We start from the raw sequence: 16,522 nt of genomic DNA on the forward strand, positions 1-16,522 counted from the left end.
TGTTCACTTCATTGATTTGCACTATATCTGTCATTTACCTTGCGCTGCTTTATTTAACTTTATTTTTAACTTGTATTTTTATTATATGTCTTTTATATTTTATAAATCCCTTATTGTATAATTGTATCTACATTTTATATTTGATCTAGTTATTTTTTAGGCTTTAATGTTAATGTTATCTGTATGCACCGGAGACTGAGAGTAACGCAATTTCGATTCTCTGTATGTATGTACTGTAGAGTGTCTTAAAAAATAAAACAAATTTAAATGAACATAAAACTACTAACTTTTAAATGTTAAAGACACAATAATGGATTGAAGTCTTAAGCATCTATCTATACACTCTACAAAAATGGAAATGTCTGACGTGTATATCTATTTTTCTTCTTTCACAAACATTTTTACTTCATAAAAAAGCAAATGCACAGTGGCTTCTGTACCTGTTTGCTCTTTCAAAACTGATGGAGTGCAAAACACAAAATTCAGTCTATACATAAATACATTTCCAAACAGGGCAGGAGAAGTAGAATCAATATTCCAAACACAAATGCCTTGAAAACACTTACATGACAATACATTGATCAACTGTAAATAAAGTGGTTACTAATAAAATGAAGATGTTACTTTTTTACTTGTACCTCAAATAAACAGCACTACTTTTGAGCATTAAAAGAGACAAAGTTGGACATGCGCAGCACTGCAATATAGCAGAGGATCTGCTGACCCCTGCTGACAACCCAACAAAATTATTCTGAATACCTAGACAGTTGCATTCCGAGGGAAAATCAAAGACAACAATGTACACGTATATTAATAAGACCACGGTTTTGAAAAGAGTTTTTTTAAGGTTAACATTTTCTTGAAGCTATTTACACAAAACAACTAGCATTTATGAGCTTTGCTAGACAACTATACTTGTATGGCATTTTGAAACAATCATCTACAAATTTGTCTTTAAAAAAATATATACAGCTGAATATTTGAAAGAAATTGACGGAAGCCACAACCAATCAGCTCTGTGTGTCACTTGACTGTGTCCTGTGGTAAATCAGCACTGCAGGCTCTTGACAGAGGTTTTGAATGCTGTACATTTGTCCTGTAACAAAAATAAAATACAGTAAAATGTGGTAAATCAAGAACACAAGTTATTATTTTTTAGTAATAAGTAAAACCAAATTAAGTTTTCACTCACCAGATGGTATCATAAACACTTGTCCAGAATTGTATACTGACTTTACACCATCAATATCAACACGCACACAACTTGAGATAATGCTGAATACCTAAATAAAATGAAACAGTAAAGTTAAAGTGCTGTTGAGAGTGTAGAGTGTACTCCATCTTGGAATGATGAAAACTTCATATAGGCAAAAAGGGATAATAAAACAATTAACTGTCATGTAACCTTCTCATGAACTTGTTTTTACAATTTTATCTCAAAACGGCTACTGGTCACTATTGTGGTTATGCAATTAACAGATATAAAAAAAAGACACTTTCTACTCACAGAAACCATATCAAGGTCCACCTGTGAGGGTTTCTTCATGAATGACCCCAGCAGTATCTTTCCATGTGAGAAAGAGTGACTCTGGAGGTCAACCATGTGGCCCATTGCTCGGCCTCCGTGAGAGTGCCAGTGGAAGTCATCAGGACTAATAACTCTCCCATCTAGAATGGAGAACAAAAACACTGCATGTGAATCAGCTATATGAAGCAAGTCACAAGAGCATTGAAAATAAGCTAAATTTCAGGCTGCTGAAGCACATTCCCAACTCAGTGAAGTGATACACTCATGGGTATAAGTAATACATAGTCTCAGCCTCGGACATCACACCCATGGACCGTTGGCTGAACGTCTGATGCATGTGGCTCACAAAAGTATAATACAGGATTTCCGGGAGATGTGTGTATCGGATTGGTTGAATTATACAGGATTTCCGGGAGATGTGTGTGTCATGTTCTTTAACGTTCCTCCTGGAAACAAAGATGCCGCGATGCCAAACCCCCTCACGAAAGAGAAGTCCTATTTTTGGTTTCTCTTTCTGAATGGTGAATGTAGACTACTGCCTCATGCTGATATAGACAGTTATTTATGCATGTGCTCGTTGGTTGCTGGTTTTAGTTTAAAGGCGTGTTAAAGCTCAACTTTAGCCCAGACTCATGCATCACGAGGTGACAATACAGTTTGCAATTTGCCACCATTAGCACTTTGCTGTCAGTGTGGTGTGTAATGGCCTTTAGAGGTTCAGGCGTTCAAGTAGGCACTCAACAAAACGCTGCTCAGGCAGAGTGTCCCCGTAACCTGGCTTTTACACCTGATATGTAAAATAGACTTGTGTGTTGATTTAATGCATTTGTAATGCGTGTAATGTCATTACTTTTAGAGGCTGGGGGCCACAGGTGAGAGAACCACTCATGCAGGTTGTTCCAATCCTCTTCCTCCAGGACAATAGGCTGCAGTGGAGGCCCACAGAGATCGCACTGCGCAAACACTCGTGGGGCCTGTCGCACATGCGGCATCACTCTCGTCGACGGCATCACTCTAGACGATGGCAAGTCTGAAAATAAGAGTAGTGATGTTTACAAATATGCTGTTAAATGTATACTGCCATTTGTAGATCGGTTTTCTCGATAGACACATGGTTCTGTGGTACATTCAAACCACTGTATGTTTGACATACAGTTGATTCCACTTAATGGCAAAGAAATTACAGACTGCAGGTTTATAATATTTGCACATGAATACTTACCAATATCATCATCCTCTTCATGTCGCTGAAGCTCAAGCATTGATGACGGCCCACTTCTGAAAGCCACGTCACTACACAAGCAGAATTTTAAACAGAGTGATTGTTTGCACTGGCTACACAACAGCATTTTTTATCCTGATAGCCTGGTGCAGGGTATATGTGACCATGGACCACAAAACTCAAATTTTCAAATATTTCAAAGCTGAATAAATAAGTTTTCCATTGATGTATTGTTTGTTAGGATAGGACAATATTTGGCTGAGATACAACTATTTGAAAATCTGGAATTTGAGGGTGCAAAAAATATCAAAATATTGAGGAAAATCGCCTTTAAAGCCGTTCAGATGAAGTCCTTAGCAATGCATATCACTATTCAAAAATTAAGTTTTAATATATTTGCAGAAGGAAATTTACAAAATATCTTCATGGAACATGATATTTGCTTAATATCCAAATGATTTTTGGCATAAAAGAAAAATCAATAATTTTGACCCATACAATGTATTTTTGGTTCTTGCTACAAATATACCCCAGCGACTTAAGATTGGTTTTGTGGTCCAGGGTCACATATAACATCAAAAAAACTCTTTTATTTTAATTTATTTTAATAGTTTATCCTTATGATGGCAAAGCTAAACTTTCAGAAGCAATTAATCTAGTCTTCACTGTCACATCATCCTTCAGAAATCATTCTAATCTGCTAATTTGGTGTTCATTAAACATTTCTTTTTATTATTACAGTTAATGTTGTTGTGGAAACTGAGATATATTTTTCAGGGTTCTTTGACTGACAAAGTTCAAAAGAACAAGCATTTATTCAAAATATAGAAATCATTTGTAACGTCATAAATGTTACTACTGTCACTTTTGATTGTGTTCTTACCGAATTGAAATATCAATTTCTGCTTTCATTCATATAATTATTGCATTATTATAATTAATATTACTAGATATACTATATTGATACAAAAAAAGACCTTGTATATTTACACTCACTTGTTTAGGCCAGGTATTTGCCTTTAATAACTCAACTTACACATCAGATAACATGTTGGGTCCACTGGATACTCGGACACTTGTTTTGTTTCTGGTCCCTGACGGCTCCTCAGTAACACCACTGGTGAAGCCAAAAGAGGCACGGCCGTTTCCCTGAAGCTGATCATCACTTTGGGCCACATTCTCACTTGAGTGATCTGATTGGTCCTCAAGAGAGTGAAGGAGGTTTCTGCGTCCCTGTTTTCTGCACCTTAGTCCACTTTTTACCATGTTTTCAGGTTTTTCAGAAGCAAAAATGGCATTCATTGAGGCTAAAGATCTTTTGATTGATTTTGGCGTGTTGATAATGTTTCTTTTTAGGTTCCTGGTTTGATTCTTTGTTTTTTGTGATTTCATTGAATTTCCATCCTTATTAATCACACCACGTAGAGGAGTATTTGTTAGTTTGGACTTTTGTGGAGGAGGACTGCGAGGTGTGGGAAGCCCATCGGCTGGTTCCTGAGACTGTGGCGCCTCCCACCAATTGGAAGGAGCTTTTCTTTGTCTTTTCTGTGGAACGTTGTCTGGCACAGAACTGTCTGGTCTTCTAAGAGAAGATGAAGTCTGTTTCTGTGCAGATCCAGATTCACGTGAGTAGACACAGTCAAACACTCTCTTCTCACCTGTTTTATTTATAGAAAGAAACGGTAAGTACAAAAACTTAAATCAACAGAAGTAAAAGTTTGGGAATGAGTTTACCTCTAAGGAGGTTGTGCTGTCTGTTAGGACTACACAATTCTGGACTAATCTCTGCACCATTCTCATTCGGATAAGCTCCCACTTCCTCTCCTGGTGATGCCACTTGAGGTTGAGTTGGTGTTGATTTTGGTTTCCTTCGACCAACTGTTTTCTTAGAAGTCTTCTGCTCAGCTACAGCATTACGTCCATCGTCACCTGCTATTGTCTTTTTAGCACTGTCCAACACATTGGGAGTCTTCTGCTTTTTCTGATTCCCCTGGGCAGGCCTGATAGACACTGTTTCCTCAGAATCAATAGCAGCTGCTTGCTTTGTCGATGCTTTAGTACTGGCTTTCGGTCTTTGTGCTGTATCCAACGCTTGCTTTGGCTGAGGCTCTGTGGTACTTTCATTTAGGCTAGAGAGCCACCACTCTCCTGGAGGTCTCCTTTTCCTCTTGCAAACCATAGGACTGTCTGAAGAAATGTCAGATGCTATTGTTGGTGGATCCTGTGATTTTGGTTCCACCCTTTTTGTCTCTTTTCTCTTCTGTTTCTTACCTGTTGTTTGTTCCTCCTTTCGCTCATTGAGGGCAGGTGAAGGTTCATGCTCTTGCTCCTCACAGGAAGGATCTACCTGTTCCAACTCTTTTTGTTGTTTAGAAGTTTGTTTCTTTGTCTTAGGGGCAGTTTCCTCCTTTTTGTTATTCTTTCTTTTTTTGTTGGATTTTGTGGAGGGTTGATCTGCTGCAGCAGTGTCTTTATTGGATTCCTTCTTAGCTTTTGGCCTGGGTCTCTCCTGTTTAGATGATTTTGAGGATTTCTTTGTGGCTCTAGACTCAGGATCTAGGATTTCTTGGCTGCCACCTGTATTTGTTTCATCTTTGTCAGAAAGATCAGCAGGCTCAGGTGCCTTGCTTTTCGCACGTTTCTTTCCTGTAACCATCACACAAAGAAATATTTCAAATATAATCACATGTAACCTTTAAATGTATCATATAATTTTTCATGTATGAAAGTATTATAAAAGTAAAAATAAATGTATTGATAAGGTAAATGCACTAATACAGTGCCCTCAAAAAGTAAAAGGTATGAATGTTTAATTGCGTCAAAAGACTGATTTTATACATTTACTAAAAATAATTTTGGGATAAATTGATTAAACATATTGGTATATAATGATCATTAAATATGATTTAGAAAAGGTAATAATACTGTTGAAAAGGTTTGTAGTCACAGTCAGACCTCTTTTGAAATTTTTTTTTTTTCTTTTTTTTTCAGCAAGGATGCATTAAATTAAAAATAAAATGCTGTTCTTTTAAACTTTATCAAAGAATACTGGGAAAAAATGTATCAAGGTTTTTACAAAAATATTGTTAATAATAAGAAATGTTTCCCGAGTATCATTTTTGAAAGACCATGTGACACTTTTTACTGGAGTAAAAAAAAAAAAATTTATACACCATAAATCTAAGATTTAGTAAAAGTGTGATTTACCTGTTGACACAGTTTTGCGTCCCTGTACAGTTTGAGAAGAGGTCTGATCAGAAATTCTGTCCTCCAATGTTTCAGTTACAAGGTCTGCTCCATCCTCAACACTTTCATGAGCCACAGAGCCTTTGGCACTCTTTTTTGAGGCTTTTCCACGTTTTTCTTTCAGTTTCTGTTTACCAGACTCCATTTGCACTTTGTTTCTTTTGGCATCCTTCCCATGCTGATTAGTCGTATCTGTTTCACTCTGTGAGAGCTGATCTGTACAGTGGGGCTCTCTAAGAACATTCTCCTTTGCAGTGTCTGCTGGGACCGGTCTTTTGTTCCTGCTGACCTCTGCCTTGCGAGGGATGACAAAAAGAACAGGAGCCTCGTCGTCTAGGATCATGAAATCCTCCTCTAAATCTACAGGTGGAGGAGCTGGAACTGCTGCTGTTTTCCTGGAACTCACCAATGAAACCATGTCACAAAAAGTAATAACGACACGTGGTTTAAGATCAGAATGTCGCATTTAAACTCACCGTGGCGATTTAAGCATCAAGGCCTTTTTAAGCTTGTGCTGGAAAGACAATCCTTTGCCTTGACCCTCCACCACCTGATTCTTGCATTGCTCCACCTCTTGAAGTTTTGGTTCACTTTTCTGAACCAAAACAGGAGAATGTTGATTCGGATTTTTTTCCCTTAATAAAAAAAAAATGATAAGATTTAATAAGAATTCTGCAGCACTAAATAGAAAGAACAATTCAGTTATAACATTAGAAATGATAGTTTCCTTACATTGTTTCTGGAGGGGACTGTGTGGCTTGCTCTGACATTTTAGTTGTTTTCGCCAGGTTCATACTTAAGAATAAACATTTTAAGTTGAATTTCTTTTTATTATAATATAAATTATTATAATATACAAAGAAATGTGATTATTTATTAAATCATATTAATATTATTTATAAGAAAGTTAAATTAAATGTTGATGAACAATACTGTTGTTACACATTAATATCTGACCTTAATAAAGAACAAGCAGGTGCTTTAGTAGTTTTTCTAAACTCAAGCCTTTCTGGTGGTGAAGCCAGAGACCCGCTATCCTCAGAGCAGAGAAAATAAGTGAAAAGTTAGACAATAAAACAAAAACAGTAACATTTATCAGACTCTTTTTATTCTTACCCATTAACAGATTCCTTGACCGGTTCTGACGGCTGAGTGCAGGATGCTTTGCTTAAGTCTCCACCAATGGGTTCCTCGTCCTCAACAAAGAGAAGAGGATCAGCCACAGGTCTGACTCCATCCACCGTTTCATCCCTCTCTGTTTCCAAAGCAATAGGGCTGGACGTCTTTATGGGAGCAAGTTCTTTAAATGGACTCTCTTTGTAAGGATTGAAAGAAATATGAATATTATTACAGATGCTAAGCAGGTATGAGATAGGTGAGATATGCTAAATAATTAACTCCATAAGCTTCCATTTCTACTTGCATTGCCAATACAAATGATACATTTACTTAATTTAATTGCATAATTTTTACATTTGCAATTTTAAATTACAATTTAATTTTTGCATTTATTAATATTTCATTTCAGATGATCAAAAATATAGTTTATAATTGAATTTTTTTTGCTGGTTTAATCAAATGTTAAGTTTACTTTAAAACAAAATGTGCAATAATAGCTAGTAATTATACACAGTACAACCGATATAAAAACTGTGTCCAATAATACAATCGATTAGATGTAGGTTTACCTTTATAAATCATTTCATCTTCTTGAATGCCATTTTCTTGGATTAAAGCATCCTTGGGCACCTGACAATCAGAGGCATCTGATAAACAATCAACATCACATTGTGGCACGAAGAACAGACTGACTTCTAATGATTCACGTTATGTGTACCTGTTGAGATGATGCCTTCATCTTTTCTGGATCAGAAGAACTTTCACTTTTCTTCTGACTATTCATAGCAGTGCTTTTAGGCAAAGGCGAAAGCAGAGGCAAACCCAGCTCAGAGTCAGCATCTACCAATAACAACAACACGAGATATGGTTTTGCACAATGAATAGCATGAAAAAGCAACAATGAAATTAATGTTTTAAGCAATGAGATGAATGTAAGAATATAATTACCAATTTCGTCGAAGAGATTGTCAATGTCACGCAGGGTCAAAACCTTGTCGATTCTGAAGTCAGAACTGACTCTGAAAATCAGCAGCAACATATGAATAAATTACTCTTGCTTGAGCTAGTTAAGATATTAACCAATACAATAGGTTGTTATGAAAGCGTAACATTACTTACATTTCATGTCCTTGATAATAATGCAGTTTCTTTTTGGCTTTGACCTGAAATCATTGATTCAAACATCACAAGTTCATTTGAAGGATAAAATACATAAAACTAACTCATGGTAACTAAAAATATTAAATATTAATATAAAGATTTATCACATAATTCACACACACACACAACCATATATATCATCCATCAATTACATTTAAAATAACTAAAACCAAAACTTGCACAATTTAAAATAACTGTTTTCTATTTTAATATATTGTAAAATGTAATTTATTCCTGAATCTTCTACATCATTACGCCAGTCTTCAGTGTCACGTGACCCTTCAGAACTCATTCTAATAATCTGATTTGATGCTCAAGAAACGTTTCATATTATCAAAGTTAAAATAGTTGTGCTGCTTAATATTTTTTCCGTGAAATCTTTTTAAGATTACTTGATGAATAGAGAGTTCATAAGAACAGCACATATGTATATAGAAACCACAGAAATAATGTTTACATCAGTGTAATACACTATGTGATGCTGTGCATTGCTGCCTGACTGAACGGTGTCTGAACTGTCACTTTACTTCTGCTTTCTTTTCAGAGACACTGGCTTTGTCCCAAACACAGCGAGCTGACTACTCAGAGAGGATTTTGAGCGCCTGTAATGCCCAAAAAAGCTGTCTGGTAGGGAGCTTACTATGTTTTGAGCGCAGCCACTGACCTGCTCTGCGCCATAAACGGTGGCTTTGTTCTTTCCGTAACGATACACCCATAACTACTGACCTGTGACATCGTGTTCACCCCTGGTTAAAGAAAACGTGTGTCCGCCAGTGAAGCTCTTAAATGCGCAGATAGTCCGGTTCTCCGTTTCAATCCCAACATGCCCGTGACTGGTAACTGACCGCCATTCGCGCTTACATCGCTCTCTTCTTTGTTTAGTCAGTTTGGCAAGTCTTGAAGCTAATTTTGCATTTGCAATAGCTTTACTTTCAAAACAATAGTGAAATTAAGCATTAAAATATTAATATCTAGCAGAAAACATTAATATATTTCATAGAGTCCGTCGCTGTACTTGGCCCACAACAACAACACAAATTCTCCCGCTCATTTGTGTTCCTGTGCGGGAATACGACGCACAATGAAATGCTGCCACCTAGTGCTGCGGAGTGTATCACAGCCACACTACTACTTCTTTTGTTTAATGGCGACACGTGCAGCCCCGCCCCGATCTGCAGTACTTTTTACAAAATGCATAGAAGAAAAAACATTAGAACCTGTAACTCGCCATGTCCGGGTACTTGTACTACAGCAGTAAATTAAATTAGGATAAAGCCCACTGGGGTCATCAATAAACCTACAAAAGGGATGCCATGACATTTTCTTTTAATAAATACCGTTTAAAATAAATTAAATGACAACCAGGTTTATAATAGTTAACTATAACTAAAACCAAAACTTGCATTACTTAAAATAAAATAGACTTTAATTAAAATTTTTTTAATTTAGTTTAACTTTATGTACTAAAATACCTTAAACTAAAATTGAAATTAAAATGACAAAAACAAACAAAAAAAAATTACTAAAACTTTAAAATGAACATTAAAATATAAAAATAAAAACGCACTGTAAATATTAAAAAAAATAATTATATTATCTCAATGATACTAAAATAACCTTGTTAGTAACTTGACTATATATCATATTTCTCAGACTACATTTTAAATAAATATGAACATTTTTTACAATTATTACAAATAATAGTTTTCCTTTTGTATCCAATGCAATATAATTTAATAAAAAAATGATAACTTTAAATTAAAAAAAATGGAGACTCACATTTTTAAAATAAGAGTTACAGATTTATTTTATTTATTGTCATAATTTTAGCCACAATATTCTGCAAGTAGTTCTCATACAAATCAACACACAGTTCATAAATTTTTTGATATATTGGGATTGTGATCATGATTCTATTTTCAGTCACCACTAGTTGGGACTGAGATAACAACCTTGTGACTTCCCATCTAAAACTTCACAAAAACTTTAAACCCTAGTGAGTTTTATGATTTTATTGCTGGAGAAAATGGTACATAACAGTGCATAGATCATGGTCACTGTGAAGATACCCTAGAACACCCCCTGCCCTGATAAGAGCAATTCAATTTGTGTAACTCATTTACACAAGCTTTGCATTTTAGTTTTTACTTCATCATTTATTACATATTTACACATTTGAACAATTACAAAAATAAATAGCTTTGAAAAATTATGACAAATATAAAATCAAATGATACAAATTATTCAGTTTAAGTGAAGATCTTCTTCTGCTTTTCAGCAATTTCCATTGGTGATATCGCCTCCTCTAAATTCATGCCTTTGTAGAGAGGATGTTTAATGTGCCTCCATATAACCAGCAACACTTTGATCGCAAATAGTGTACAAGTCAGCCCCAGCAAAACAGCTTTGGAAAATAACAAAATATTGTTGTCATGAAATATGGCACAACAAATTAAGAACACAACAGCAAAGCCATTATCACATTAATGCTCACCTATGTAAATGCCACTGCGGCTTGGATCTGCAGATTTAAAGTTCTTTGTCATGTTTCCACTCAAGGCCACAATAACAACAGGGTAGACTGTCAGAATGTATCGCAGGTGCTTTTCAAACACAAAGTTCTCAACAATGAACCTGTAAAATAATAATGCATTCATCTCAAAATTTACGACTCTCATTTATTAAGCATCCTTCATTTATTTGAGTTCCATGGTCTTACCAAGAAATAGCTTCACCCAAAAGAATAGAGAGAGAGACGGTTGCTGCATCTGACTGGGTCATTCCAGCATCATATCTCAGCACAACAGTGAAGTTAATCAGGGTGGCAATTGTTGTCCATGTTGTGTATGTTGCAATGCCATTCTGAACCTGCAAGATTAAAGATGCAAAATTAAAAATGCATAATGTTTTTTAAATGGTTTGAGATGCCATTAAGTAAAATTGTAAGGGTCTCTCACCAATATCCTTATGCACCAAAGGTCTACTTTGTGATATTTGTTTAACCAGGCTCCATATTGTTTGAGTCCATGACAGGAGAAGATTATCAGTAAATAGTTTGTGAAGGCAATCAAGGCAAGGATAATGAATGCAGCAATCATCACCCTTTAAAGAAATGCAAAGAAGTTTATAAGGATTTTGCAAACGGTCAACAATAATGAGAGAGGTAAGTATAATATAATTATAAAGTAAGTATTAATATATAAATTATATATACATGTTTAACACACAAGTTATTTATTTTTCTGTACAAGTCCAATATATTGTACATATATGTATATGAGTATTTTCCTCAAATATTAGTAGAATTCACTCTTTTAAAAATATACTGAAAATATTTTTGAATTGTATTACTTGAATATACACTGGTAGCCAAAAGTTTTTGAAAACAGTAATATTATGAAATATTATTACTATTTAAATTAACTGTTATTTATTTATTTATTTATTTGTTTGTTTTAAAATATAATTTCTGTGATACAAAGCAGCCATTACTCCAGTCTTCAGTGTCACATGATCCTTCAGAAATCATTATAATGTGCTGTTTAAGAAACATTTCTTATTTTTTATTATTTTTGCTGTTATTTTTAAATATAACAAATAAATAAATAAATACTGTTTAATGGACTTTCTATTAATCAGAGATTACAGTTTTATTATGGTTTCCACAAAAAGCAACACAATTTTAGATAATGAGAAATGCTTTAGCATATTACAATGATTCCTTTAAAGATCATATGAAGACAGGAGTAATGACTGCCATCACAGAAATTAATTACATTTTAAAATATACATAAATTGAAAATAGTTATTTAAAATTGTAATAACATTTCACAATATTGCTGTATTCTTCATTATATAAATGCAGCCATAAGACACCAACAACATTTAAAAAATATTTAATATTACAAACTTTTGGCTGCCACAGTATATCAGAATTGTTTTTAAAATGACATAAACTTACTGTCTGTCCCACAGAAGAAGCCAGATTATATTTAGCAGCATGTTTACAATCCAGGTTATGAAGAATCCATATGGCAACACAGCGGGACTGCAGTACATTGGACCATAAACAGTCCTGTGAGAGCAATATACATAATCGTATCATTAACTGCATGTTATTATTACAAATCATATTTCATGCCACTTTATTTTTTGATTCTAGCTCACTGAGTTCTTACCTCCTGCAGGTAGTGGTGAGGATATAAATATGCATGAGCGACAGCCAAGTGTATATGACACCCCAGATTGAGAAGGTCCATCCCGAGGGAGTGATTTCTGTATTGTATTTATCTGATATCGCTCCAGTGTTGTTCCGAAAAGGACCTGCAAATAGGAAAAAATAACATTGTAGCAATATATTTAACCAAAATGTAATTTAGCACCTAATTCATACTGGAAACAGTATTGTACATACCAGTTCCCGGTCCAGCAAGTGCGTTGAATATGATGCAGATGATGTAAATGAGAACAGAAAGGACTATGAGTGCTAAACGGGCAAAGCTGTGACCTCCCATTGTGAGCAGCTGAAATAAAGAGAATGTTCTGCTTGTTGTTATCTGAAAACATATCAGCTCAAAACAAAGAACCCTCACATATGCTTTATTAGTAATAAGTAAATGAAACATAAAAACACAAAACTTGTATCTTACCTACGTCTGAAACCAGCTTCAGAGTCTGAAACCAAGCGTTGAAGAGAGAGGGAAGTTAGCGTAACACTCTGAGGACTGAATAACACAAATACTACACCCGTGAGACTGGTTTTATAAAGGGCAGGTTGTGTAACTGTATGGCTACACGTGCTCAGTATGTCATTTGAATACAGGTATACAGTGACTGTCAAGGCTACCATTTTTTTTTTTTTTGCATGCACTTCCGATGGTTATGAAAAATCCTTACACAACTACCTAATCTCACACTTTGGATTAACAAAAATTAGTAGCAGATGGAGTAGGGTTTTTTCTTTTAAAATAGTTTGTTTCCATGTTTTTTTTTTTTTTTAAAAAAGTTTCATAAAGTAAAAACTACACTTTTTATCCACATGTACATGTTTGATAACATGGCTTAGTCATTAACTGTGTGTGTGTGTGTGTGTGTGTGTGTGTGTGTGTGTGTGTGTGTAATAGCCTAATGTCTTTAACAGTTAAGGAAGTAAATGTACACATGGATGGACACATGATGAAGCATATATATATTATGAAACACATCTGAACATGTGTTGAAGAAGTGATATTGCCACTTATATACAGTTTAACAAAACATGTTTACGATCGTGTTTTTGCAGGGTTCCTTAACCTGTAATACATTTAGCAAAGTTTGGTTTCATCTTAAAGATTTGCAGATTTCCTTAGAAGACCACGATTGACTGGTATGTGTGTTTGGTTTTTATTCAAATGTACTTAACAATTCGTGTATCTTCAAGGGCAACCTTTTGCATATTAAGTTTAAGTACAAGTTGTTCTTTACCAAACATAAACACATAAAACACATAAAATTAAAAAAGTAAAACAAAAAATAAACAACAAAAAAAACTATAATAATGTATAGAATACATGACAAATACTGTAGTATTAAAAAAAGTTACAAAAATATGTTTAAGATAGAGTTCATTCAGTAGTTACAGAAGCATCGGTAGTCACCTATGTAGAGTTTATATATATGTATTTATATATATAATCGCGTTAAACAATTATTTACATCAAAACTATCCACGCCCTAACATGTTGTGCGGCAATACGAGGATAAACCACTTCGCGGGGGATGATGAAATATTAACAGAGATACATTACCACAGGACAGATCAATATTTTATGTTTAAACTTAAATAATTATCATATTTAGACCTATCTTTAAGCACAACCGCCGAGCAGCTCTTCTCTGTTCATACACTGCAACACTCTTTAGTCTATTCCACAAAAATGGTCTGTTCCAATGTCTCGTGATCACCAGGAAGTAAACTTTCCATTCAGTCAATTTTATCGTGAGAAGACAGCACGGTTTATTTTTGTTAACGCTCAGACAGTATATAAAATGCCTTTACTTTGTGGCGGAACAACTGAGGCGAAAGATGCGAATGAAGAGGTGCAGAAAATATGCGATGAGGTTGGTAACTTTTCATTGCAGATAAATAGAAATAGTGAAGTGATGCGTCATACAACAGCAAACTTACAGTTCGCGTTTTTCCACAGATAAAGTCTCATGCCGAGGATAAAGCTGGGCGCAAGTTTGACGTTTTCACCGCAAAAACCTTTAAAACACAACTTGTAGCGGGGACAAATTACTTCATTAAGGTAAGAGACAATCCCCGTGATTTTATGAATGAATTTATTGGAGTACCCTGTTAATGTACGGAATATGTCTGTAAAAACAAGCTTCAGATATAGTCCTTAACAGCTATAATATCGTTTTAAAATCATTGTTGTAAATAATCTGTTTCAGGCGCATGTAGGAGGGGATGAGTACATTCACCTACGTGTCTATAAGACTCTGCCCCATGCTGGAGAAAAACTGGAGCTGCACAGCATACAGACATCCAAGGCTCATCATGATCCCATTGAATACTTCTAAAGCAAACTTAAGCAAATCATCATAAATACTGCCCAAAATACTCATGCAGCTCATTGTTGTCATTTTTACCAAGTAAAGGTTTACATTAACACTTGAAGATGAATATTAACTCATTTATTACATGCAGTGACCTTACAAAATGTATTCATTGACTAGTGGGATCATGGGTAAACACTACCTGTGAAACTCACTGTGAATTAAGCAATCCTATAAATACATGCATCCATTATGTGTTTGGCATAGCTGTAAAATAGCAGTTCATTTTCTCTCCCACATACTAAAAACATCACTTAACTCCCATCTAGTTACCTATGTCAGTAGTTTGGCCTTCACATTTTGGGCTTTGTAATTAGTGATACTGATGCAGTAAACACGTATTTTATACTTAACTGCCTGTAATGTTCATTATTCACATAAAATGCATGGATGGACAGTTTTGAATGGTGTTTTTTGGGGGGCGTATTTGGACTTGTTAGTCAAGTTATAAAAGTGCAGGATTATATGAGGGGGGTTTTACCAGTGTAAAAATAAAATGTAAGTAAATAAAAATTTAAAATGTTATTAAAATAAAACAGTAAATTAAGTATATAACTTATATTTCATAATATATTTATATTTTTGCTATGTACAGTCGTGGCCAAAAGTTTTGAGAATTACATAAATATTGGAAATTGGAAAAGTTGCTGCTTAAGTTTTTATAATAGCAATTTGCATATACTCCAGAATGTTATGAAGAGTGATCAGATGAATTGCATAGTCCTTCTTTGCCATGAAAATTAACTTAATCCCAAAAAAAACCTTTCCACTGCATTTCATTGCTGTCATTAAAGGACCTGCTGAGATAATTTCAGTAATCATCTTGTTAACTCAGGAGAGAATGTTGAGAGCACAAGGCTGGAGATCATTATGTCAGGCTGATTGGGTCAAAAAAGAATACTTGACATGTTAAAAGGAGGGTGATGCTTGAAATCATTGTTCTTCCATCGTTAACCTGCAAAGAAACGTGTGCAGCCATCATTGCATTGCATAAAAATGGCTTCACAGGCAAGGATATTGTGGCTACTAAGATTGCACCTAAATCAACAATTTATAGGTTCATCAAGAACTTCAAGGAAAGAGGTTCAATTCTTGTAAAGAAGGCTTCAGGGCGTCCAAGAAAGTCCAGCAAACGCCAGGATCGTCTCCTAAAGAGGATTCAGCTGCGGGATCGGAGTGCCACCAGTGTAGAGCTTGCTCAGGAATGGCAGCAGGCAGGTGTGACAAAACAACAGTTTGGTGAAGAACAATGCATTTTCCAGCACGATGGAGCACCGTGCCATAAGGCAAAAGTGATAACTAAGTGGCTCGGGGACCAGAATGTTGAAATTTTGGGTCCATGGCCTGGAAACTCCCCAGATCTTAATCCCATTGAGAACTTGTGGTCAATCCTCAAGAGGCGGGTGGACAAACAAAAACCCACTAATTCTGACAAACTCCAAGAAGTTATTATGAAAGAATGGGTTGCTATCAGTCAGAATTTGGCCCAGAAGTTGTTTGAGAGCATGCCCAGTCGAATTGCAGAGGTCCTGAAAAAGAAGTGCCAACACTGCAAATACAGACTCTTTGCATAAATGTCATGTAATTGTCGATAAAAGCCTTTGAAACGTATGAAGTGCTTGTAATTATATTTCAGTACATCACAG

General features: G+C 35.1%; 3 protein-coding genes across 7 annotated transcripts; 1 reads left to right on the forward strand and 2 right to left on the reverse strand.

The window, feature by feature from the left end:
- Positions 1-355: 355 nt before the first annotated feature.
- Positions 356-9,372, reverse strand: si:ch211-161h7.4 (proteoglycan 4). Of its 3 annotated transcripts, XM_042751903.1 has the most exons (18): positions 9,003-9,372; positions 8,235-8,278; positions 8,064-8,134; positions 7,834-7,955; positions 7,685-7,745; positions 7,113-7,311; positions 6,954-7,034; positions 6,729-6,791; positions 6,473-6,631; positions 5,958-6,397; positions 5,022-5,396; positions 4,485-4,937; positions 3,787-4,408; positions 2,751-2,821; positions 2,379-2,558; positions 1,508-1,668; positions 1,193-1,283; positions 356-1,096 (listed from the first exon to the last, which is right to left on the reverse strand). In XM_042751903.1, exons 1-18 carry the CDS (start codon positions 9,009-9,011, stop codon positions 1,011-1,013), a joined length of 3,288 nt encoding a protein of 1,095 aa, XP_042607837.1. In that variant the 5' UTR covers positions 9,012-9,372; the 3' UTR covers positions 356-1,010. The 3 variants fall into 3 exon arrangements, with proteins under 3 accessions (XP_042607837.1, XP_042607836.1, XP_042607835.1); XM_042751902.1 differs by having other exon boundaries at positions 4,485-5,396; positions 5,958-6,391; XM_042751901.1 differs by having other exon boundaries at positions 4,485-5,396.
- Positions 9,373-10,080: 708 nt separating this feature from the next.
- si:ch211-161h7.5 lies at positions 10,081-14,180 on the reverse strand. 3 transcript variants are annotated; one of them, XM_042752050.1, is made up of 9 exons: positions 14,117-14,180; positions 12,926-12,950; positions 12,691-12,799; positions 12,455-12,599; positions 12,238-12,351; positions 11,234-11,378; positions 10,996-11,144; positions 10,771-10,910; positions 10,081-10,680 (listed from the first exon to the last, which is right to left on the reverse strand). In XM_042752050.1, exons 3-9 carry the CDS (start codon positions 12,788-12,790, stop codon positions 10,526-10,528), a joined length of 948 nt encoding a protein of 315 aa, XP_042607984.1. In that variant the 5' UTR covers positions 12,791-12,799; positions 12,926-12,950; positions 14,117-14,180; the 3' UTR covers positions 10,081-10,525. The 3 variants fall into 3 exon arrangements, with proteins under 3 accessions (XP_042607984.1, XP_018952859.1, XP_018952857.1); XM_019097314.2 differs by lacking the exon at positions 14,117-14,180 and having other exon boundaries at positions 12,930-14,029; XM_019097312.2 differs by lacking the exon at positions 14,117-14,180 and having other exon boundaries at positions 12,926-14,026.
- Positions 14,181-14,206: 26 nt separating this feature from the next.
- cst14a.2 (cystatin 14a, tandem duplicate 2) lies at positions 14,207-15,273 on the forward strand. The gene is made up of 3 exons (XM_019121034.2): positions 14,207-14,375; positions 14,462-14,563; positions 14,712-15,273. Exons 1-3 carry the CDS (start codon positions 14,304-14,306, stop codon positions 14,838-14,840), a joined length of 303 nt encoding a protein of 100 aa, XP_018976579.1. The 5' UTR covers positions 14,207-14,303; the 3' UTR covers positions 14,841-15,273.
- The last annotated feature ends 1,249 nt before the right edge of the window (positions 15,274-16,522 follow it).

This window comes from Cyprinus carpio, chromosome B24 (genome assembly GCF_018340385.1).
Source record: "Cyprinus carpio isolate SPL01 chromosome B24, ASM1834038v1, whole genome shotgun sequence".
NCBI lineage: Eukaryota > Metazoa > Chordata > Actinopteri > Cypriniformes > Cyprinidae > Cyprinus > Cyprinus carpio.

What these genes read in the sequence shown, in the direction of transcription:
- si:ch211-161h7.4 (XM_042751901.1), bottom strand. An exon ending in TGAAGGCATCATCTCAACAG is followed by an intron (nt 7,746 to 7,833) that starts GTACACATAACG and finishes TCTGATTGTCAG; the next exon opens with GTGCCCAAGGATGCTTTAAT. An exon ending in TGGACCTTGATATGGTTTCT is followed by an intron (nt 1,284 to 1,507) that starts GTGAGTAGAAAG and finishes CATTTTATTTAG; the next exon opens with GTATTCAGCATTATCTCAAG.
- si:ch211-161h7.5 (XM_042752050.1), bottom strand. Translation starts at nt 12,790, where the DNA reads ATGGGAGGTCACAGCTTTGCCCGTTTAGCACTCATAGTCCTTTCTGTT. An exon ending in ACTTGCTGGACCGGGAACTG is followed by an intron (nt 12,600 to 12,690) that starts GTATGTACAATA and finishes TCCTATTTGCAG; the next exon opens with GTCCTTTTCGGAACAACACT. An exon ending in TTGGGTGAAGCTATTTCTTG is followed by an intron (nt 10,911 to 10,995) that starts GTAAGACCATGG and finishes ATTATTTTACAG; the next exon opens with GTTCATTGTTGAGAACTTTG.
- cst14a.2 (XM_019121034.2), top strand. Translation starts at nt 14,304, where the DNA reads ATGCCTTTACTTTGTGGCGGAACAACTGAGGCGAAAGATGCGAATGAA. An exon ending in TGCAGAAAATATGCGATGAG is followed by an intron (nt 14,376 to 14,461) that starts GTTGGTAACTTT and finishes GTTTTTCCACAG; the next exon opens with ATAAAGTCTCATGCCGAGGA. An exon ending in GGACAAATTACTTCATTAAG is followed by an intron (nt 14,564 to 14,711) that starts GTAAGAGACAAT and finishes AATCTGTTTCAG; the next exon opens with GCGCATGTAGGAGGGGATGA.